Source organism: Microtus oregoni, unplaced genomic scaffold (assembly GCF_018167655.1).
Source record: "Microtus oregoni isolate MIOR12 unplaced genomic scaffold, Mior012 000117F_ref0000505, whole genome shotgun sequence".
Classification (NCBI taxonomy): domain Eukaryota; kingdom Metazoa; phylum Chordata; class Mammalia; order Rodentia; family Cricetidae; genus Microtus; species Microtus oregoni.
This window is the reverse complement of record NW_024544746.1, coordinates 996,496-1,019,896: the sequence shown is the minus strand read 5'-3', so window position 1 is coordinate 1,019,896 and position 23,401 is coordinate 996,496. Positions and strand designations below refer to the sequence as shown.

Sequence of the window (23,401 nt, the reverse complement as noted above, 5' to 3'; positions counted from 1 at the left end):
CTGGACCATTGTCAAGAAGATGCTAAACACTGTGAACTTGTCCCATAACTTTCTTTTCTTATTTTTCATTTCTTTCTTGTTTCTTTCTTGTTCTCAGTCTTTTTCAAATTTTGTTTCATCCTCTACCCTTTCTTTGAGATAGAGCTTCATTTCTGTTACTACTATATTTCCAGTTTCTAAGATCTGTCTTGGTTTTATTGAATCAGTCCTTTCTGAGACTCTGTTCTGGCATGAGCCAGCCATCCTGCAAACAATGTTGGACACAGCAGAAACCCAGCAACCTAAGAGTGCTGGAGAATGCCGTAACAGAGGGACTGCTCACTACATGCCCTACACGGCATGAACACTGACAACACTCACCCGGTTTAGAGGTCCTGAGCCAGCTTCCTCCAGAGGTAAGAAACAGCAAACCTGAGAAGCAGGCTTGAATGTGGAGGTCGTCTGTGGGAAATCCCACCAGCACTGGGATCCAGCCACTCTTGGAATAAGCCCTGCCATAACTGGCCAGGCACATGATGTGGGGATATCTTTTCTGCTTAAGCAACATTTTTTAAGTTTTTTTTTTCATTTTTTGAGACAGGGTTTCTCTGTGTAACAGCCCTAGCTGTCCTGGAACCAGCTCTTATAGACCAGGCTGGCCCCAAACTCACAGAGATCCGCCTGTCTCTGCCTCCCGAGTGCTTCCTCAAACTCACAGAGATCTACCTGTCTCTGACTCCTGAGTTTTTAAGGAGTATATCACCACACCTGGCCTCTGCCACCCTCTTCTGGTCTCTGCATATCCACACACATACACATAAACGAAACTTTAGCACAGCAGCAAGAATTTGGATTCAGACTTGTATTATTAGAGTGGTTAGGCTGCTCCCAGATGACCAGTTCTGAAAGGGTGGGAACCCGTAGGGTTGGCCCCAGCGTGCTGGGGCCTATGAGTAACTTTCCCAGCCTTTGTGCTCCGTCCCTGTGGGGCCTTCACTTCCTTCAAGGCAGTGAGTGATGAGACCTTTCCTCACAGTTCCGTCTGTCTCCAATCTGGGTGCTGTTTCCCCCGGCACCTCTCTGTAGCCCTGTGAGGATTTAGGGCAGGGCGAGTTGGGGTGCTCTCTCAGACTGTCGAAGACATTCTTAACAAAAATGCCACGAATAATGTTGATTCTAAACAACTGAGACCCATTTCCCACAGCTCTGGCGAAGGGAGTATAAGAAGCACCAGCAGATTCAGATCTGGGAAGTGTGGCTTCCTGATTCCCAGTTGTGCTGTCTCTCAGCACAGGAGGCCAGGGAGCTTTCTGGGCTCTCATGTAACTCATCAGTGAGACCCCACTCCATCACCTACCCGTCTACCCTTTCACCCCACTTCTACCGGATAGGGTAGTCACTCAAGTCAGGTAAGCGGTAAGCATAACCCACTAGGGACATGATGATCAAAACACAGATGTACACACACCATGACACCAGCAGCTTCTTCAGCTTCCCCTGGGTCTCAGTGTTCCAGGCTGGAAGCACGGACAGACCTGCCACAACTCAAGGCTCCTTGCCTGTGGGGGTACAGCCGTGTCTTTTCAGCACCTTGGGTCCCACTTAACAAGGGTACTCAGCCTTTGGGCCTCAGTATAGCACCCCAGGCTAATCCCGGGGTGTCCCTTATCCCCTGTGCTCCGATGGCTTCTCACCCATCATCTCTGCCTCTACAATGCTCTGAAAGCATTCTAATTTTTAAAAAATTAATGTCAGTTAACTTTTTTTCTGACTAGGAAGTGCTATAAAAGTCAAAGTCATTTGGAATGATTCACAGCTTTTATCTTGAACATGGAAGTTGCCTTTCTAATGTTTATATAGCCAATTTTGACACCAATGTCTTCTGGCATGATTTTTAACCTTTGTGTAACCTATTTTTCTTTATTTTTTTAATGATTTATTTATTTATTATGTATAGAGTGTTCCACCTGCATGTGTGCCTACAGACCAGAAGAAGGCACCAAATCTCATTACAGATGGTTGTGAGCCACCATGTGGTTGCTGTGAACTGAATTCAGGACCTCTGAAAGACCAGCCAGTGCTCTTAACCTCTGAGCCATCTCCAGCCCCCTATTTTTCTTTTTAAAAAGGAAAAATTAGCATCCAACTGTCTTTGGATGAATACCTGGAGTGGCGTGGACTCTGCATTTGACCCCAGCCTTGGTTAACAGACCTAACTCTTTTGAGTTGATTACAATGAGATTCTCACAAAAAGAGCCCAGATCAGTAACTGTTGCCATACCCCAACTAACTGGAAGTCAAAAGGCCACGGAGGGAAGATGGGGCATCAATTGGGGGCTGCTCAGGTGCTGCTATCTATGGTCAACTTGGTCTTTGGCTCTTTCCTGACGCTCCATCACTCTCTAGACCAGTGGCCCTCCACGGCCTATGGTACCTATCATTCCACAGTCCTCTACCCTGGGGCTCATCCCCACACAGGGGAGAGGCAGAGAAGACCCAGCCTTCAGGTGTCTAATCCTCCATTACCTGAGTTAGTCACACAGGCCTGATGGACTTCTAGGGTCAGAGGTCTGGTCTCCGACGGAGGGAGACTGAAACCTCTTTGCTTAGGGCACACCTGCCTCTTTCAAGATCCCTGATGCTTGGATGAGGCCTTTGCCTTGCTGTGGTGCTAGGCCTGCCTAGATCCTGGCACCTGACCAGGGTCTGTGGCTCACCTCCAGCACCTCCACAGAGTCTGGATGTCAGGTCCTGGGAAAAACCACCACCAGTCCTCTGTTCAGCACCTCTCTCTCTCTCTCTCTCTCTCTCTCTCTCTCTCATCCACCCATCCATCATCTATCCATCCATCACCCATCCATCCATCACCCATCCATCCACCCATCCATCCATCCACCCATCCATCCATCCACCCATCCATCATCCATCCATCCATCCATCATCCATCCATCCATCATCCATCCATCCACCCATCCATCCATCCATCCATCCATCATCCATCCATCCATCATCCACCCATCCATCATCCATCCATCCATCATCCACCCATCCATCATCCATCCATCCATCATCCATCCATCATCCATCCATCCATCCATCATCCATCCATCCATCTATCCATCACCCATCCATCCATCCACCCATCATCCATCCATCCATCATCCATCCATCCATCCATCCATCATCCATCCATCATCCATCCATCCATCCATCCACCCATCCATCATCTATCCATCCATCACCCATCCATCCACCCACCCATCACCCATCCATCATCCATCCATCCATCATCCATCCATCCATCCATCATCCATCCATCCATCATCCATCCATCCATCTATCCATCACCCATCTATCCACCCATCCATCATCCATCCATCATCTATCTATCTACCTACCTATCTATTATCTAATATGGCCACAAAGCACACAGACACAGAAGTCAAGGATTCACAGAGCTAATTTTAGGTTCACACAACACAAGAATCTTTCATAATCTTTCTTTAGTTTCTGAGATATTTTGCTTTATTCTGGCCAATGTTTTCTTGATATCAGCTCATCTGTTGTCTTGTTGTGTTTCTTTTGTTGTTGTTACATTTTGATCCATGAGATTGTAACACTGATGCTGTCAGTGTCAGCATAAAAAATACTATTAAAATTCATTGAATGTGGCTAACTCTGCCTATGAGGCGAGTCGGGCCAATGAGATGGCTCTGTGGGTAAGGGTGCTTGCCCCCTGCATTTGATCTCTGGGACACAATCAGCGGGAGGAGAGAACTGGCTCCTGTAAGTTTCCTTTGACCTCCACATGTGTGACATGGCCCACAATGACGTGTGTGCGCACATACACAATAAATACTGAAAAAGAATATGATTAAAATAAAGGAAACTTCTAGAACAAAGCCTGTCAGAATGCCCACTGAGTCAGAATAACAGGGTTATTAATAGAAAGATAATTTTAACCTTAAAAAAAAAAACCTCACGCACAAAAAAAGAAAAAAAATCAAACACCAAGCTATTCTCTGCACACTCAGATGAATAAGTGATTTAGTAATCTATTTTGACTCCTCCACCAGCTGCTGCTCTCTATTTCTGGGAGTGAGTTGACAGGAATGTGCCCCTTCATACGAAAGATCACTTAGGGTGCAAATATTGATTAAATGTAATGTATAGCATGTTTGTTTCTGAGCACCTGACTTTTGAGTAATATATCGGGTCGAATCAAAATATGAGCTATCAGATTAGTTGCTGGGGATGGAGGGGTTTGGGGGCGAAGCGAATGGTCTGTAAGCAGACAGTAGTGACACTTGCACAGTAATGAGCACACTCAATGCTACTTGAATAGAATCAGTCTAAGATGGTCCACTCTGATCCCAAATATGTGATTTTTACCATATCAGAAAGAGCTTGGCCTTCTGTCTTCTCCCCAGGACACACCGCTTACCTTGTCAGCTCACTCATCTGCGCAAGCGTGGTAAGGGAAGCCAAGTTCTATTTTTAGCAGCACCCTGTTCTAAATCTGCACAGAGAACACCACTGTGGTTATTGCTTATCTTAAGAAGATCTCTGTGCCCTTCCCGGGGTCCACTTTTGGTACAGCAGACACTGTATAGAACACAGCGTGTGTACGGTGGGAAGGGAAGGGCCTCATGGAACCTAGCTCAGAGGATGTGACCTGAGCTAGCAAGTCACCTGTCTGTTCTAGGTTAGGTTGGCCCATCCCTGTTACCCCAGAAGATGCCAGGATGTCATGACGTCAAGACACCGAACCTCACAAATATCCTGGGGTTAGAAAGGGCAGGAGACTGGACATATGGGGGCCTGTTGCCTTGCAGATATTTAGAATGTATGAAGGAACTGGGCTCCCAACGAGCACACAGGAGTGTTGTGCTGGTGTATGTGAGCTGTTGACCCTTGTGTGTAGTGATATTTCACTTGTATTTCAATAAACAAAGCTTGCCTGAAGTCAGAGAGTAAAACAGCCACACTGATCAGCCTTACAGACCAGGCAATGGTGGCACACACCTTAATCCCAGAAGCCACACTAGTTTGCCATAGAAACCAGGTGGTAGTGGTGCACACTTTTAATCCCAGCACTAGAGAGGAATATAAGACAGGAGGAGACAGCTCTCTGATACAATCTCATTCTGAGGATTCCTGGAGGAATTTCAGACTGAGCTAGAGGCAAGAGCCAGTGGCTGGCTGTATTGCTTTTCTGACTTTCAGGTTGAACTCCAATATCGGTCTCAGGGTTTTTATTAGACATTCTACACTAATGGGCTAAGAGCTGTGTGGTCCAGAGAACGAACATGAATATGAGAAGCCCAGGAAGAAGCATGACAGTACACATCTGTTTAACTAGGTAGTGGTGGCGCACGCCTTTAATCCTAGCACTTGGGAGGCAGAGGCAGATGGATCTCTGTGAGTTTGAGGACAGCCTGGCCTGGTCTACAGGAGGAGTGATTCCACGGTGCACGCGGGGCCCCGAGTTGCTGTCATTGCTGCTGGGAGGAAGGGACCTGGGGAGCCATACCTCCTGCCTGTCCTGTGTTGCTTGGGAGTGAGCAAAACACACTTGGTTCTTGTCTGTGAGCAAAACTTTCTGATCTAATTAGCAATGTGTTTATATGTATACATATGATTGTGTATCTGCATATATTATGATTTGTTTTATTCATTTGTTTTTAAAGGTTTATGTCTTTATTTTATGTGAGTGCTTTGTCTGCATGTATGCTTGTCCACCAACAGAGGGCATCAGATTCTGTTACAGACATTTGTAAGTCACCATGTGGCTGTTGGGATTTGAACTCAGAACCTTTAGAAGAACAGAACATCCAGTGTTCCTATTTGCTGAGCCATCTTTCCAGCTCCTCTATAGATAATTTGAATTTCCTCTAATATAGTAAAGGATGGTAAGTGGTTAATAATGTCAATTATTAGAAATAAAAGGTCACTGGAGATACTGGTAAAAATTACTTTTGTATGGGGTTGGAGAAATAACTCAGCGCTTAAGAGCACTGGCTGCTCTTGCAGAGGACCTGGGTTCAGTTCCCAGCACGTGGTGGCTAAGAAACGGCTGTAACTCCAGTGCCCTCTTCTAATCTCCATGGGCACTGGATGAACACAGCATATATAGACATACGTGCAGGCAGAACACCCATTCACATAGGATAAAAATAAATCTTTTTTTAAAGTTACTTTCACATTTATCTCTTCTCCTTTGTAATTTAGAAAATATTACTGGAGATCTTGGACAAAGGCAACTAAAACAGATGGCCAGGGCAAAGCCTCCACGTCATCGGCGAGTCTGTCGGGCTGGGGTGCCCGGTCACTATGGGATCATGAAAGCCTAGCAGGACCTGTGGTGAGGACCCTAAGCCTGAGGCTGACTTTGGAGGAGGTCCTGGGTGTCCTAGCCAACAGAGACCAACATGGGTAAGTCAAGACCAACAGCTACTAGAAAGGGGAACCCCAAGTTCTTGGTTCTGCCTTCATGAGAACGGTAGCACCAGGCTGAGGCTGTGGCTCAGCTGGTAGCATACGTACTTGTCCCAGCATCCACAAAGATCTGGACTTGACGCTCAGTCCTTCATAAACCACACACAGTGGTATATGTCTGTGATTCCAGCACTCAGGCGGTGGAGACAGGAGGATTCGAAATTCAGGGTTAGCGCCAGGTGGTGGTACACACCTTTAATCCCAACCCTTGAGAAGCAGAGACAGGTGGATCTCAGTGAGTTTGAGGCCAGCCTGGTCTACAGAGTGAGTTCCAGGACAGCCAGGGCTATTACACAGAAAAATATGGTCTCGAAAAACAAAAAACAAAAACAAACAAAAAAAAGTTCAAGGTTGTCAGGTGTGGTGCCACACACTTTAATCCCGGCATTCAGAAGGCAAAGGAAGGACAGATCTAAGAATTTGAAGTCACCTTAGTCTGCATAGAGTTCCAAGTCAGTCAGGGCTACACAGTGAGACTTTTCTCAAAAACAAAAACAACAACAACAAAAAGCCCAGGGTCACCCTTGGCTACACAGCACGCTCTTGGCCTGCCTAGAAAATCGTCTTTAAAATGGGGGTCACTGCCATCTGTGCTGGATTGAACGGTGTTGCTCTAGACTTTATAGCTCCCTGGAATCCCAGAACCTAACCTTATTCGGAAAGAGAAATAGGGTCTTTTCAGATGTAGCCAAGATGAAGCCATAATGAATTAATTTGGGCCCCCAATCCAGTGCCTGGTATGCTTACAAGGATAAGGAGATGAAAAGACATACGAGCCAGCCTGCCTTATGCCAAAGACCAAGGATTAATGATACCAAGAAGTGGGGTGGCAAGGAAGGGCCCTCTCCTCAGGCTGTCAGAGGGAGCAAGGCTAGCTGACAGCTTGATTCTAGGCTCTGCCTTTCTCTCTGTTTAAGAATCACTGCAGCTATTGTAAGGCCCCATTTACGTCAATTGTCACAGCGGCTTGGGAAGCCTTCCTCCGCTAGCTGCACTTGAAGGCCCGCCCCCTCCCTCTGCTCTGCTCTTCTACGGCCTAAGGAAAGCTCTCACAGAGGAGCCCCCCTTTGCAGGTTCCTCCCACATCAGCTACCTGACCCCAAGTTTGATGGTAGTTGTGATGAACTGGCTCCACCCAAACCCCCAAACCCCCACAGACGTTCAGTGACCTCCCAACACACAAGCATTCTGAGCGGACGACACCAATTTCATCTGTGCATAGATATTATTAATCTAAGAGAGAACAGTGCAACTTCACAGCAGTCAATGCATGTTTTCCTGTTAAGATAATAACCTTTTGTATGAATAATTAATAGTCTACATGACAAGGCCAATTACTGTTTAATATGGATATTTATGAGTCTTCCTCTATAAACCTGTTTTGCTTTTATGTTATTTAAACCAATCAAACCAATCCTGCCACAACCCACAATATTAACACACGGTCAATTCAAATGTCATGTTTAGAGGAGGGCAATTAAACGTTAACTGCAGGAGGTTGGGATACACAACCCACACAGTGTAGCAACAGTTTGAGGCCGGTTTTGCCTCAGGTCAAAAACTTGAGGAGCATTGGCGAGGGCCTATGCAATTCTTCTTTTTTTTTTTTTTTTTGCTCACAGAGATCTGCCTGCCTCTGCCTCCAGAGTGCTGGGATTAAAGGTGTGCGTGCGCCACCACCGCCCAGCCCTATGTATTTCTTATTTTTTTGTTTGTTTGTTTGTTTTTTTGTTTTTCGAGACAGGGTTTCTCTGTGACTTTGGAGCCTGTCCTGGAACTAGCTCTGTAGACCAGCCTGGTCTCGAACTCACAGAGATCCGCCTGCCTCTCCCTCCTATGTAATTCTTTATCAGCAACATTTTGGGATTCTTTCTAAGACAGGACCACCAGCAGCTAGTACCAGGCAGACCCTGCTGGGATCACAGCACCCTGGGCTTTGGCTTGACTGTCAAGCTCTGACACTAACACACAAAAGGAGCATCTCTCTGCCTGGGCTCCTGATGGTGCAAGTGTATTTGCTGTCACTCTGCCAGCGGAGGCTAGGGAATAGAAATCACAGGGCAGTTTCCCCATTAGCTGGGGATCCAAGACTCAACTGTCTACCTGGTGGAATTCTGTAAACTGTGTATCTGAATTCGATACAATATGTTCAGAGTCTAACAATCAGTGGGCTTGTGTACCTGAATTCAATACAATGTGTTCAGAGTCTAATAATCAGTGGGCTTGTGTATCTGAATTCAATACAATATATTCAGAATCTAATAATCAGTGGGCTGGAGAGATGGCTCTGTGGTTAAGAGCACTGGCTGCTCTTGCAGAGAAACTGAGTTCAATTCCAGGTACTCACAACCATTGGTAATTCCGGATTCAGGAGACTCAGCGCCCCCTTATGCCTTTAAGTACTACGTGCATGTGGTATACAGGCACACATCTGAGGTCAGACACCCTGACCCACTGTCCAAAGTCCAAATTCTTCTTTCATGGATGTAAAATGTCTAAGATGCCACAAGATTGCCACTGTTTTAGCCATGTTCAAACAGTGGTTCTTTGTGTAGGTTGTTCCAGCATATAGGAGGAAAAGCCAGATTCACAGACGGCTGTTCATTCAGGAAAACAAGCAACACTAATGATGCAAGCAATTTGCTAAATTGGTGTATTATCACAGAAAGTCCTATTCTAAGTCTGTCACTCTACCAAGACGGTGCAATTACATTTTGTTTTGTACGGTATACAATAACGGTTTTCTGTCTTGGTGTCAATTTTTCAATAAAGTTTTAATTGTGGAGTTAAAAAAGGAAATTAAGATCGATGATAGCTATTGGGGCACATGCCATTGATTAAAACTCAGGAGAAAGAGGATGGCAGATCTCTCTGAGTTCAAGGCCAGCCTGGTCTTCATAGTGAGTTCCAGTTAGAAATACATAGTGAAACTATGTCTCAAAACTAAAACATCAGCAACAACTAAACCCCCTCCCAACCCCAAATATCATGGAATGCCAAGTCCAGTTTAGAAAAAACAAAGCATGTAGCCAAATTCATTCACAAAAGAAAAACAATGCTGTGGGCTAGCGAGATGAAGAGATGAATGGTTCAGAGAATGAAGGCACTTATCAAGCCTGATGACCTGAAGCCCCTTCCCAGAACACACATGGCAGAAGGGAGACAGCCAGTTCCCATAAATTGTGTTGTCCTAAACTTCATGCCACGGCATATGGCATGCATTTAGATACATGATAAATAAACAAAATGTTAAAAGAAGAAAAATAATGCTGTGAAAAAATAAAAATAAAGTCGTCTAAATGACCCAAAGATCATACACATAGTTCCATACTTATGAACTGTACATGCCAACAAAACTTGGAAAAAAAGAGTGAGTTGATGAGATGGTTCAGTAGTTGTTCTTCCAGAGGCCCCAGATTCGGTTTCCAGAACCCACATGGTGGCTAACAACCCCCTGTAAATCCAGTTCCTGGGGATCCAGGGATCCAGTGCCCCTTTGTGATCTCTGTGACCACTGCATGTATATGGTACACAGATACACAGGCTAAACACCCTAATGCATTTTTTAAAAAGAGAAAACTCTATCCACTTCTTTGGGGTCAACATTATACCAGGTACTGGAGACACAGCTGCTTATGAACCAAGAAGCAATAACTTCACTATAACAACCCCACAACCCACCAGAAAGGACAACAGACAATACCACCGTGGAGGTCAGGTGGAGACAGATGAGATGACCTAATGCCAATGGGCCTCCCGGAGACTGTTTCTTGGATAATCCGTGCTGATGCTTCTTCCCCCACACCCTTGAGTAATAAAGGGCTGACGGTGAGACCCAAAGCTTATTACAAATTCTAAAAAGCCTTAAAAGGGCGAGATCAGCTGGAATGAACCAACTTTGAGATAACATAAAAAGTGAAGAAATTCCTGTGAGCTGCATTTTTATGTCATAAACATTTTTTTTTAAAAAAAAATGAGGTAGAGTCTCACGTCTCTCAGCTAGCTTGACCTTCACCTTGCACTTCAGATCCACTTCTACTACCTGAGTGACAGGATCATAGGTGTGTAAACCCAGAACTTCACGCCCGTTAGGCAAGCATTCTATCTACATACCCAGTCCACATACCAAGTCTCAAATAAATACTCTTGAAAATTATTTTGAGGCTGGGGTCATGGTTCAGTGGACAAATGCATCTGCTGTAAAACCAGATGTCCAGCCCAGGATTCACATAGTGGAAGGAGAGAACTGACTCCTTCAAGTTGTCCTCTACATGTGAGCTGTAGCGCACACACACACACACACAAATGAAAACATTTCAAAAATAAATAAAAAATTATTTATGACTCTGTAGGTAGGACCTTCATCTTATGCGTTTTTAAGTGTAAGTCTGTGGGACACTGCAGAATTTTTCAACGTTTTATTTGTACGTAATCTTTTTCTCTGAGGGTAGCAAATTAAGCAAGGTACATGTGGGAATAAAGTTTGAAACATAGTTTAAAAATCTTATACTGCAACAAGCACCCGCAGCCTGCGCATGCGTGTTGATATGGCCCATTGTGCTAGATGCCCAGAGTTGCACTCCTCACACCTAAGATTTGCAAGTTCAAGACTCATGGGACTGCAGAGTGAATGCAAGGCTAGGCTTGACAACCTAGTAAGAAGCCGTCTCCAAACCAGAGAGTAACCAAAGGAGGCATGGCATGGTAGCACACACCTTTAATACTTTAATACTCCAGAGGCAGAGGCAGTCAGACCTCTATGAGTTCCAGGCCAGCCAGAGCTACATAGCAAAACCCTGTATCAAAAGACACAAGAAGCCAGATGGTGGTGGCGCACACCTTTAATACTTTAATACTCCAGAGGCAGAGGCAGTCAGACCTCTATGAGTTCCAGGCCAGCCAGAGCTACATAGCAAAACCCTGTATCAAAAAACACAAGAAGCCAGATGGTGGTGGTGCACACCTTTAATCGTAGCACTCAGGAGGCAGAGGCAGGCCGATCTCTGTGAGTTCGAGGACAGCCTTGTCTACAAGAGCTATTTCCAGGACAGGCTCCAAAACTACAGAGAAACCCTGTCTCAAAAACCAAATAATAATAATAATAATACAAAATAAACAAGACTAAAAAAAACAAAACCCAAACAACAACAAAAGCAAACAAATGAAAAAAGAGGGCTATATTTGAGCAATGCCTAGCACATAGGAGGCCCTAGGCTCACTACCAGTACCACACATAGACGCAAATGCAGCTTTATTGTTTTCAAGTACACAGAAGCATTTCTCAACATTAAAAAACATTGATTGCATTGAAAGGAATGTTCATACGTGGCGCCACGGTCTGTAAAGGAGTAGGAGAGCAGGCCCTCTTTAGGGAGCTTCTCCAGAGGGCACGGGTTCAGGTCGGAACTCTTGAGTTCACACCGGGAAGCGATGACTTTATACAACATGTTTTAAGTCTTAAACAGGTTGCCATGGGAAACCTGCAGGGTAGCTATGTAAATGAGCAAATGCAGGGTTGCCTGCAGAACAGAAAGAGGAGGAAACGACAGCTCTGGGAGGAACATTTGTCAGGAGCAAAAAGAAAGGGGAAAAGATTACAACTGGGTTACTGACTAAGGAAGCCTTAGTGCCCCTTGTATGGACGGAGCATTAAGGAAAGGGGCTTTCCTGAACATTATTTCTTAGAGCGAGATTTCTGAGTGGTGGGGATATAGCAAAGTTCCCTGAGCCCCCCCTTCCCTTCCTGTCCATATCCTGGCTCTTCCACGCACCTCCATATAGTGGAGGCCACTTTACAATCTTAAGGGCATTATTCACCCTCTCGGGGCCTGATAATATAACTTGTCCCCCTAAATGATTCTTTTGTTTTGTTTTTTGAGATACGGTTTCTCTGTAGCTTTAGAGCCTGTCCTGGAACTAGCTCTTGTAAGACCAGGCTGGCCTCGAATTCACAGAGATCCGCCTGCCTCTGCCTCCAGAGTGCTGGGATTAAAGGCGTGCGCCACCACAGCCCGGCTCTCTAAATGATTCTTGTATACTCTCAATACATGGGAATTATTATTATCTCTTGGTGAAAATGAAATTTAAAAAAAAATAGGGAGATTTTTCCTGAGAAGAAGGAGCTGGAAGGGCTGGAGAGATGACTCGGTGGTTAACAGCACTGGCTGCTCTTTCAAAGGACTGGGCTCAATTTCCAGCACTCACATGGTAGCTCACAACTGTTTGTAATTCACCTGTGAGTGATCTGACAGCCTCACACAGATATACGTGCAGGCAAACACCAATGCGCGTAAAACAAAAATAAATAAATCATAAAAAAAGGAGCTGGAGACACAGCCAAGAAGGGAAGTAGTCAGAGAACATGGCATGCCTGTTCTGCTGGAAGCATTTGGGAAGCAACAGATGTAGTATTTGGGGTCTGTTTAATCCACTTCCCTTCCCTAATGAAATTCATAAAATACAGAACAGTCCTCGATCTGGGAAAGGAAGGTCAGGAGCTGGTGTGGGACATACCAGCCACTGAGGCAAAGGGGAGAACCTGTCGTGGGATATGCATAAAAACTACCAGCCCTGTTCCTCCTGTGCCTACTTGGGAAAGAATAAACAGAACATTCCAGAAAGGTTGAACTGGAGGCCCGCTTGCTGGTCAGGAGAGAGAACCTTGGGAGAGATCAGGACACCATAGTCACTGCAGGAACGGAAGACAGGTCCCTTGGGAAACAGGCACCATAGCAAGGGTCCTCATAGGTGGCAGGACCCTGAACCCAAGACCCTTTGCCTTCCAGCTGCCGGACAAAGGACAGCAAAAGGACCAAGTCATTACGCTAACGAGAACACACCTCATAGGACTCCCTCAGCAAGACAGGAGGAGCTTGCATGAATGAGGCATGCTCAGAGGGGTGCAAACCAGCTGCCACGGTTTGGATGACTGTCCCCAGCAGCCTGCATGCTTTGGTGTGCTCTTAGGGTGACACTTTTGGTAATGGATGGAGCCTTGAGCCGGCTGGTGTGAAGTCTTGGGTCACGGTGGAATCTCAGCTGCCTCTTTGCTCTTCTTTTGCTTTCTGTTTGAGGAGATAAGGGGCTTTCCTCCTCCCATGCCCTCATCCTGATGTACTTACTGCCTTGCACCAGGCTCAAAGCGTCAGGGCCAGCTGGTCACGGATTAAATCTCCAGAACTGTGAATTAAACCTTTAGTCTTTATAAAGCCAACACCTCAGCTATTTGTTATAGAAACGGGAAGCCGGCTAACATACAGACCAACTGCTCAGGCCCAGAGTCCTCCAAGAACTGTTGTCAAAGAGGTGGCACAGAGGAGGGAAGACATTTCTCCAAATGGTTAGCTAACTGTCAAAAAATTACAAAATGTGGGTTGATTTCTGTGTTCACTGTTTTTGTTTTTCTGTCAGCTTAACAGAGGCTAGAGTCATCTGAGAAGAGAGAATCCCAGCTGAAAGAATCACCCACTACACTGGGCTGTAGGCAAACCTGCGGGCCTTTTCCTGATTGATGATCGATGTGGAAGGACCCGCCTACTGTGGGTAGTGCCATCCCTTTGCAGGTGGCCCTCTGTATATACATAAAACAACTGAGCAAGCCAGTCAGTAGCATTCCTCCACGACGGCTGCCTTAGGTCCTGCTTTGAGTTCCTGTCCTGACTTTCCTTTATGATGGACTGCAAGATGAAATAAAACTTTCCCAAATTGCTTTTGGTCATGATACTTCTCACAGCAATACAAAAAAAAAAAACCAAAACAAAAAAAGACAAATAAACAAGACAATCACTCATACCACATCCTAACTGGAAGACAGCTATCGGTATCAAAGGTAGACCAACAGCTTTTAGAGGGGAACATTTTCACTGCGTGTCAATAGGACACAAAACTCACCTCCAACCATGAGGCATTGGTAGTCTTGGTTATGTTAAAATCAGAGTCTTCTGTTTGCTCAAAAGGATTGACAAAATGCTCCCAGGGAGAGTCACTATGCACAGGGCAAGTAACTAACACAAGACTCATAGACATATTTTTAAACACTCCCACCAATCACTAAAAATAATCAAGCTCCATGAAAAAAAGCCAAAGCCCTGCATATTTGATAAAACAAGAAATAAAAAATGAAAATGTATTTAATTTCATTAGCCAACAGAAAATAAAAATCCTAAACAAATGCTTAAAAATATTTCTGTGTCAGCCGGGCGGTGGTGGCGCACGCCTTTAATCCCAGCACTCGGGAGGCAGAGGCAGACGGATCTCTGTGAGTTCGAGACCAGCCTGGTCTACAAGAGCTAGTTCCAGGACAGGCTCCAAAACCACAGAGAAACCCTGTCTCGAAAAACCAAAAAAAAAAAAAATATTTCTGTGTCATTTTGAGGTTGGATCTCATGTAGCCCAGGCTGGCCTTGAACTTTCTATATATCCAAGGATGATCTTGAACTCCTAATTTTCCTGCTTCAAGCTGACCTCTTAAATGCTGAGATTGCCATTCTATGCCACTACATCTAGGTTTTTCGTTTTGTTTTGTCTTGTTTTGTTTCCTCTGTATAACAGCCCTAGTTGTCCTGGAATTAGCTCTTGTGGACCAGGCTGGCCTCAAACTCACAGAGATCCACTACCTCTGCCTCCCAAGGGCTGGGATTAAAGGCGTGCGCCACCACCACCTGGCTTATTTTGTTTCTTTAATGTGGTGTTGAGGAGCAACTCTCGGCCTTCATGCACGTTAGGAAAGCACTCTGCCAAAAGAGCTACATCCCCTAGTCCTTACACTAAAATAAACAAAAGAGGGACTGGAGAGATGGCTCAGTAGCTAAGAGCCCATGATGCTCTTTTGAAGAACCTGGGTTTGGTTCCCAGCCCCCACATATAGCTCACAACTTTCCATAATTCCAGTCCCAGGGAATCCAACATCTTCTGATATTCATGGGCACCAGGCATCTATGTGGAGTACTTACGTGCACGAAGGCAAAATACTCAGAACAATTTTTAAAAAAAAAATCTAAAATCAAGCAAAAGAGAACAGCTAAAATGTAAAAGGAAAGTATTAAAGTGTTGGTGAGGGTATAAGTCACCACAGCTCTTGTAGAAATGTATGCACCAGAGTTAAATGTATGTGTAAGTATTCACGTCTGGTGTGTGCGTGTGTGTGTGTGTGTGTGTGTGTGTGTGTGTGTGTGTGTGGTTATGGGAACTGAGCCCATGGTCACACATATGGAAAGGCACATGCTGTATGACTAAGCTACACACTCAGCCCCACACACGTGTCTTAAACTCAGCATTGCTAACAGAAGTGAAAAAGACAAGCACTACACAGTGCACAGCAAAGAAAACCATTATCATCAGTAACTGGAAACCACACTCATTCCCATAACCAGCAGGACCGGCAAGCCATAGTGTGGCCACATAAAGGATTTACAAACAAGAACCTCATATGCATATAGGAGCCAGAGAAGCACTCACAGAGGAGCAGACGCTGTGGGATTCTCTTTTCCACCGTGTAGATTCAGGCAAGAGTGACCTATTCTGTCAAAATCCAGGATTGTGCTTATATTGAGGGGCATGCTGGGACTGGTAGAGAGGAGGCTGGCAGAATTGCATCTTAATCTGGATGCTGGTAACATGGCATGTTAGGGTTGTGAAGTTCGCTAAGCCGTGTAACAGCAGAATGTGTACCATTCTACAGCACATGTCACCCCAAAACATTAAGAGTAGCGGAAGCGTGACAAAGGACCAAGGGACAAAAGAAAGTCCCTTCTGCCTGCTTTGACAACACAGTGGACTTACAAAAACTTCAAGTCAGTAAACTATGAACTCAAATAGATATTTGACACTTTTTACTTTAAAGTTTCATTTATGTTTACTTTCTGTGTATTAACGATTTGCCGGCATGCAGGTATGTGTAGCCTGTGCTTGCCTGGTGCCTTCAGAGGCCAGACGAACACGTCAGATCTGTAGGAACTACAGTTACAGGCAGTTGTGAGTTCCAGCACCATGTGGGTGCTGGACACGGAACCCAGGTCCTCTGGAAGAGCAGTGAGTGCTCTTAACTGAACCATCTCCACAGCCCCTCAAGGAGATTTTTAATGAAACGTGAAAACTGTTTAAATTGAAAAGAGGAATATAGCAAAAATAAAGAAAAACTTTGGAATGACATCATTCCTCAATTAAAAACTAAGTTGGAAATAACTGTAAATAATTTACTAAAAGCAAAATGCTCAATAAAGAAAGACAAGCTAGCCAGGTGGTGGTGCCACGCACCTTTAATCCCAGCACTTGGGAGGCAGAAGCAGGCAGATCTCTGAGAGTTTGCGGCCAGCCTGGCCTATAAAGAAAAAAAAAAGAACAACATAGTGACTGCATTTGGACAATACACAGACGTCCAGCATAAAACTGCAGGGAAGAACAGCAGGTATCTCATCAATGTGCACGCTCAAGCCTCAATCTGTGAATGTGTTAGGTTGCAGATGGAATTAAAGTTGGTAATAGAAAGTATTAAGACAGAGATATTGTCCCAGATCGTCTAAGTGCACAAAAGTTATCACAGGGTCTGTGGAAGTGGAAAGGAAGGCAGAAAAATTCATGTCAGAGTGAAGGGAAATGAGAAAGACACAATGGCTGCCAATGGCGCTGAAGACCAAGAGAGGGGCTCGGAGCCCTGGGGTGCAGGAAGGTTCTAGAAGTTGAGAAAGACAAGCTAGAAGACTCTATCCTTGAGTTCCATGTCCTACTTATGCCTTGCCTTTAGGTCAGCCAAACTGTAGATAACCAGACCCAAAACTGTGAGAGAATACACTTCTGTTGTTTTAAGACAGCTGGTAGTCATTTTTCGTAACAACATACAAGAAACTAATACAAAACCAATAGAAGATATTTTTATGGACATAAGAACAAATTCCTCTGAAATTAAGAAAATATTTTTTTAATCTAGGAACTCAGAATATCTAATATACCAAAACCTCTGAGTCATGGCCTGATTAAGCAAGGAACTGTAAGGCAAAGAAAAACAGTCTTCAGAAATTCCTGAAGAAATGGCAGACTACCCATCTAGGAAGTCAGTTGACTGGAGGCTTTCACCATGACAACATCAACTACTAGACAAACAGTGAACAAGTTCCCAGGTGTTGAGGGAAAAGAGCAGTCTAGTCTAGGAACACTATGTACAGCCAAGGCATCGTCCAAAGACAGACAATGGTGTTCTCAGTGCAAGCAACTCAAGAAAGCTCTTAGTCTTTCCTGGATAACTGGTAACGAGAAGCAGCTAGTCAAGAGGTGAAGCGGCACCACAAAGAACCTGGGAGTAAGCTATGCTTCAAAGGGTTAGCCAGTGCTGAATCCAGGTGAACACTGCACAAACACCAAGCACCCTGATATTAGAGCCACAATACAGACTCGAGGGTTATGAACCTTGGCAGTATGAGAATTGCAAAGTGGGCTACAAAACCAGGATATGGGTGGGAGAGTGGAGCGTGATGCTGCAAACATCCCCCCCGCCCCCTGCCAAAGCACCGAGAGTCTCACGATGAAATGTCTGTCGTCCTGATAACAGCATAATGGCCCCATCCTCAAAATGGTGTTTCTCCCCCACTTATTTATATTTCTTCTTTCTTTTCTCCTCTCCCCTCTTTTCTCCCTCCTATTCTGTTTTCTTTACCCCCCTCTCCCAGAAAGGGTCTCACATTGTAACCCAGGCTAGCTTCAAATTCATGTCCATTTAACCCCCTCTGCTTCTTGAATGCTGGGATTACAGATGTGAGCCACCATACCTGGCCCGTTCTTCCTACTCCCTTTTCTTAGCCCTAGAAGAAATATTTAGTAAATCAAAAGTCCACAAAGGCCACAGCTATGGTATCTTTCTCAGCCACGTCGACAATAAAATATGAAGGAAAGCAACAGAAGCTCAGAGGGCCTTGCTCAGTCTAACCAGGCTGCTCACATGTCATCAACGTCTTCCTCACTGCCCACATCAGTCAGCTACTGTGGGACTCATATCCCCTTTGGGGTTCTCTAAATGTTTGACTCTTCCTCTGCTGAGGCCAGTGCCTCATTGAGCACCCAGACCTGAAGACGGGACTGTGGATACATGCCTGCTCTTGGGGTAGCGCTGTCCAACAGAACTTTGCCCTAAAGGTCTAAATCTGTGCCGTCCAGGCTGGCAGTTACCGACCCTGGACCACACGCTTTTTAGAGCCTTGCTAACCCATGTGGCATTGCCAGGGGGCTGGAGATGCCTGCAAGCCCAGAGGACGGAGGTCTGTCCTAGAAAGGTGAGTTGAAACCTCACGATGATACCAAAAGGCAATTACAATAGTCTTTCTCCACAGCCACAGTATGAGGGAGGCGTCACCACATGACTATTCTTGTATGTCTGGCCCAGGTTTCTGCCCCAGTGTTTTCTTCCTCTGGGGTGCAGGGTCTCAAACCTCAAACTTCTAGGGCACACTGCTCACTGCCCTAGAGCCAGAGGCTCTCCAGTCTTATCTGTGCCCAGTCTCCCGAGTCTCTTAGTTGGGCACCTTCCTACACTCAAGCCAGCTCCACAGGGTCACTGAGGCGCCTCCTCCTAGAAGTCCTGTCCACTAGAACAGGGAGCCCCAGTGCTAGGTGCTTGGAACACGAGGCTCAAGCCTAGTCTTGTTACTCTCTGCTTGCAGTCCCACGCACCAAAAGGTCACGGCCCCGGAGCCCGTGGACTCTTCTGTTCCCTAATCCGCTGCCTCTCTGCCCACACCTCCCGCAATCCCACTCACTTCTCCCAGACAGGTCGCTCGCACCTGCGGTCTCCCTCGACACCCACCCCGAGCCGCTTTGCGGACTCTGCCCACAGCGCGCAGTCTACCCCAGCATGCGGGACCTAGCCCTGCCCAGTCGCTCCGTGGGCTACACCCACTCTGGAGCTGCCGCTCGCACCGAGACCCCAGCTATGCGCCTCCGGGTGCTGCGACCGCGCTCCCGCCGCCGCGCTCACCCGCCGGGTGGCCATAAGGAGACTCGGCTGCTCCGTCCTGCAAGCTGGCCAGGATCTCGCCCTTGCCCACGTCGCTGTCGCCCACCAGCAGGAACTTAAGTAGAAAATCGTAGGCCCGCACAGGGCTGCCCAGGGCGCTCATCATGCCGGTCTGGCCACCCCTCCCATACCGGCCCCAAGCTGCGCGCAGGCGGCTGCGGGTCCCCGAGCTCCGCGGGGAACGCGTTTGCTCCACCGGCCAGGGGCGCTTGACAGCCGCAGCGCCCCGCCCACCCTTCCTCGTCATTGGTGAGTCGCAGTTGCTGAGGTGGATACACATGCTTATTGGCTAGCAAGCTCGTCCATCTAGTTCTTAACGCCTCTGCACCTCGCCTACCGCCTCTCTTGGGAGGACTTGTTGCCTCGACCAATGGAGATCCGGAGGCGGTGATGGGCCGTGCCAGAAGGAAGAGGAGGCGGGAGGCCTGCTTCCACAACCAATGGAAGAGAGGGATGGCGAGGAAAGGCGTGGCCAATGTCACTCCTCCCGGTGAGCTAGTGCACAGCAGGAGCAGGCTTCAGATTGGTGTGTGGGAAGTGAGACCCTGCCTGGTAACAAGGATTTACCCCGCAACTCCACAGAACTTCGAATGCTAGCATAAGAGCTGTGCAAGTGTCCGTGTGGGCATCAGATGGAACTAAAAGATACAGGCAGTTGTGAGTTCCAGGACCAAGTGGACACATGGACGCTTGCACCCTGGTGTGCGCGCATGGGTGCCTCAAGGTCTCCGTGGGTTTCTCTGTCGATGCATATCAGTGTATCTACTTGTGTGTGCATCGCGTGCCTGTGAAGAACATGCTGGCAACACATGTTGGGGACTTGCCTGTCTTTGACCTTCTCCTAACCCCTAGGGAGTAGTGGACGTTTGGACAAGCCCGGCTCTGTGCTCTGGGGTAGAGCACAGAGCCAGTAGGCACTAAGTTACATAGAGTAATTGTAGTTTAGCATCTCCGCTACATCTTCGATACAATCTGAAATGGAAGAGCTTCTTACACTCTGTGCCCTCTGTTTTATTAAGGAGCATATTGTACTGGTTCGTTCAGTTCCAGGAGTGGGTGGAAAAGAAATAGCGGTGGAAGAAAATTATTAAAGTGTTTGTGACACTGTTCTAAGAGGAATGACTGTCCGCAGCTTCAGAACAAGGATGTTTTGATGCAGAACAGGCTGGTCTTCGAGCAAGGTGAAGGCTGCTTCCCTGCAGGACCATTAATTACCCCTTCAGAAAGAGTTGATCACAATAATCCCTAGTTACAAAATATGGTTGCTAGTTTAGAATGGGTAATTGAGACAGGGTTTCCCTGTGTAGCCTTGTCTGTCCTGGAACTTGCTCTGTAGACCAGGTTGGCACCAAGATCTGCCTGACTCTGTCTCCTGAGTTCTGGTATTAAAGACATGCTCCACCACTACCTAGGGCTAGGATGGGTGATCCTGCTGAGTCGGTTCTGACTCAGAACAAGACTATCTTTGACTTAAGGCCACACTGTTACTAACCAAGATAAACCCTAGCTGCAGCACCAAGACATTGCAACATTGTCTGTCCACATAGAAAAACCTCCCTTAAAGAGCTCTTTTGAATGCCTATGCCTAGACAGCCTTTCCCTATTGTTTTGCAAGCTGTAGTTGTTACACAGTGCATCAAGTAAATCCTACTTTTGCCCTCTTCTGTCACAATTCCTACCTCACCAGCCTGTTAGTGTCATTCCTGCGAGATGGCGGCATATGGTTTAAGATTATAGCCAGTCTGATTGATGGCGTTGGAGACCAGCATCAACAAGGATAACACTTACCAGGGTAGGGGCATGGGGAATAGAAAAATAAGTAAAGAGAACCAAGATGTGAGTGAAAATAACAAATCAAAGCATAGGATAGTATCTGGATGGAGTTCCAGTGAATACTGAATCACCCTAATTTCCATTTGCTTAAATACCTCAACCCCAAAAGGTATGAGTAAGGTAAAAACTGCATTAACACGATACAAAAAATGAACTGGGCAGTTGGAAGATTACAGGATACATTCTTAGTTAAACGTTCTGTGGCCAGAACAAGACAAGTAATGCTCACAGTCTAGACCAAAACATTCTGTTGACTTTTGAGGCCAACTAGGACTACACAATGTGACCCTGTGTCAACAAAACAAAACCAACCCCTATATTTCAAAGTTTTTCTTTTGCCAATTGCATTCACACAGATTTTGTTTTTTACTATTATTTCTAAACTTATGTATATGTATGATATATATGTATGTCTGTGTGAGTGTACACTGTTGTGCATGCAGTTGCCAATAGAAACCCAAAGGTGTCAGATCTCTTGGAGATGGAGTTACAGATGGTTGGGAGCCACCTGATATGGGTGCTGGGACCCAAACTTGGGTCCTCTGTAAGAGCAGCAAGTACTCTTAACTGATGAACCATGTCTACAACCCTCAATTAGGATTTCAACGTGTTCTCTTTGGATTGTCAGTTTATTTTACAAAATTTACTACTTACAGACTGATCAGTTGATCAATTGACTCACGTGCTGGCAAAGCCACCAATTAAAAAAAAAGAAGGCAAGAACTTTACTAAGCTACATCTCAGGTCCCCCTCACCCTTCCTCCTCCTCATCTTCCTCTTCCTCCTCCTCCTCCTCCTCCTCCTCTTCTTCTTCTTCTCCTTCTTCTTCTCCTCCTTCTCCTTCGTCTAATTCTTTTTAAATAGTGACTTTGCCAGCATGTCAAAGTTCATGCCTATGGTGGTAGTTTGAATAAAAATGGCTCTCACAGGCTCATATATTTGAATGGATAGTCACTAGGGAATAGCACTGTTTGGGAAGGATGAAGAGGTGTGGCCTTGTTGGGGTAGGTGTGGCCTTGTTGGAGCAAGCATGACACTGGGTGTGGGCTTGGAGTTTTCAAAAGCTCGCACCCAGCCCAGTGTTTCTCTCTCCCTCTCTCTCTGCCTGTCTGTGGATCAGGATACAAAGCTCCCAGCTACTTCTCCAATGCCATGTGTACCACCATACTTCCTGCCATGATGACAATGGACTAAGATTCTGAAATTGTGAGCAAACCCCAGTTAAATGCTCTCTATAATAAGAGTTGCTTTGTTAAGGAATCTCTGTGTTAGAACAGTGACTAACACACTTACCAAGCACAAAGTCCTGGGTTTGATCACAGAATAAACTGGGCATGGTGGTACACACCCATAATCCTAGCATTGGGGAGGTGGAGGTAGGGAGATCAGAAGTTAAGGGTCATCTTTGGCTATGTAGCAAGTTTGAACCCAGCTTAGACTACATGAGACCCTGTCTCAAAACAAAATATATAAAAGTCTTCAGCTTACTGCCTGGAATTATACCCAATTTCAGCCTTTCCCTGCTGTGGTACAGAGCCAGAACACTTCCTGGAGGGAGTGATGAGTGGCATCTGTCTTCTTTTCTCCCCATGGTCCTTATCATATCGTAGAAGTCACTTTGAAGCTGGTCTTTACTCAGCTTAAACATGGTAGCTACTACCTGAAGGGAAAAATCAAAGGTACCTTGGTATACTGAAGGGCTCCAGGCCACATATATGTTCAGTATTCATGGTTTATATAAAATCACATAGAATTCACATAGATTCTATAAATAACCTTTTATACTTATACTTAAAATAATCTCTGTATTATTTTCAATACCTAATATAATGTAAATGATAATAGTGATCCCAGCTAGATTATTTGTAATATCTAATACAATGTAAATTGTTGTTCTTACTGTTTGGAGAATAATGATAAGAAAAAGTCCTGCTCATATCCTGTACAAGTGAATTTTTATTCATCAAATATATTTTAGGCCATGGTAGATTGAGCCCATAGTGCAAAATATACAGAGGGCCATTGGAAATGTCAGAAAGACTGTTGCTACATTCAGATGACCATTTTTTGCCCTGAAATAAATATGAGGCC

General features: G+C 45.7%; 1 protein-coding gene across 1 annotated transcript in view; it reads right to left on the bottom strand.

The window, feature by feature from the left end:
- The window catches only part of LOC121444113 (ras-related protein Rab-40B), a 32,546-nt gene extending 12,941 nt beyond the window's left edge, over nucleotides 1-19,605 (bottom strand). The window contains exon 1 of the mRNA XM_041645893.1: nucleotides 19,439-19,605. Coding sequence (XP_041501827.1) covers nucleotides 19,439-19,583 — 145 coding nt within the window. The 5' untranslated portion in view covers nucleotides 19,584-19,605. The remainder of the gene's footprint in view (nucleotides 1-19,438) is intronic.
- Nucleotides 19,606-23,401: the final 3,796 nt, after the last annotated feature.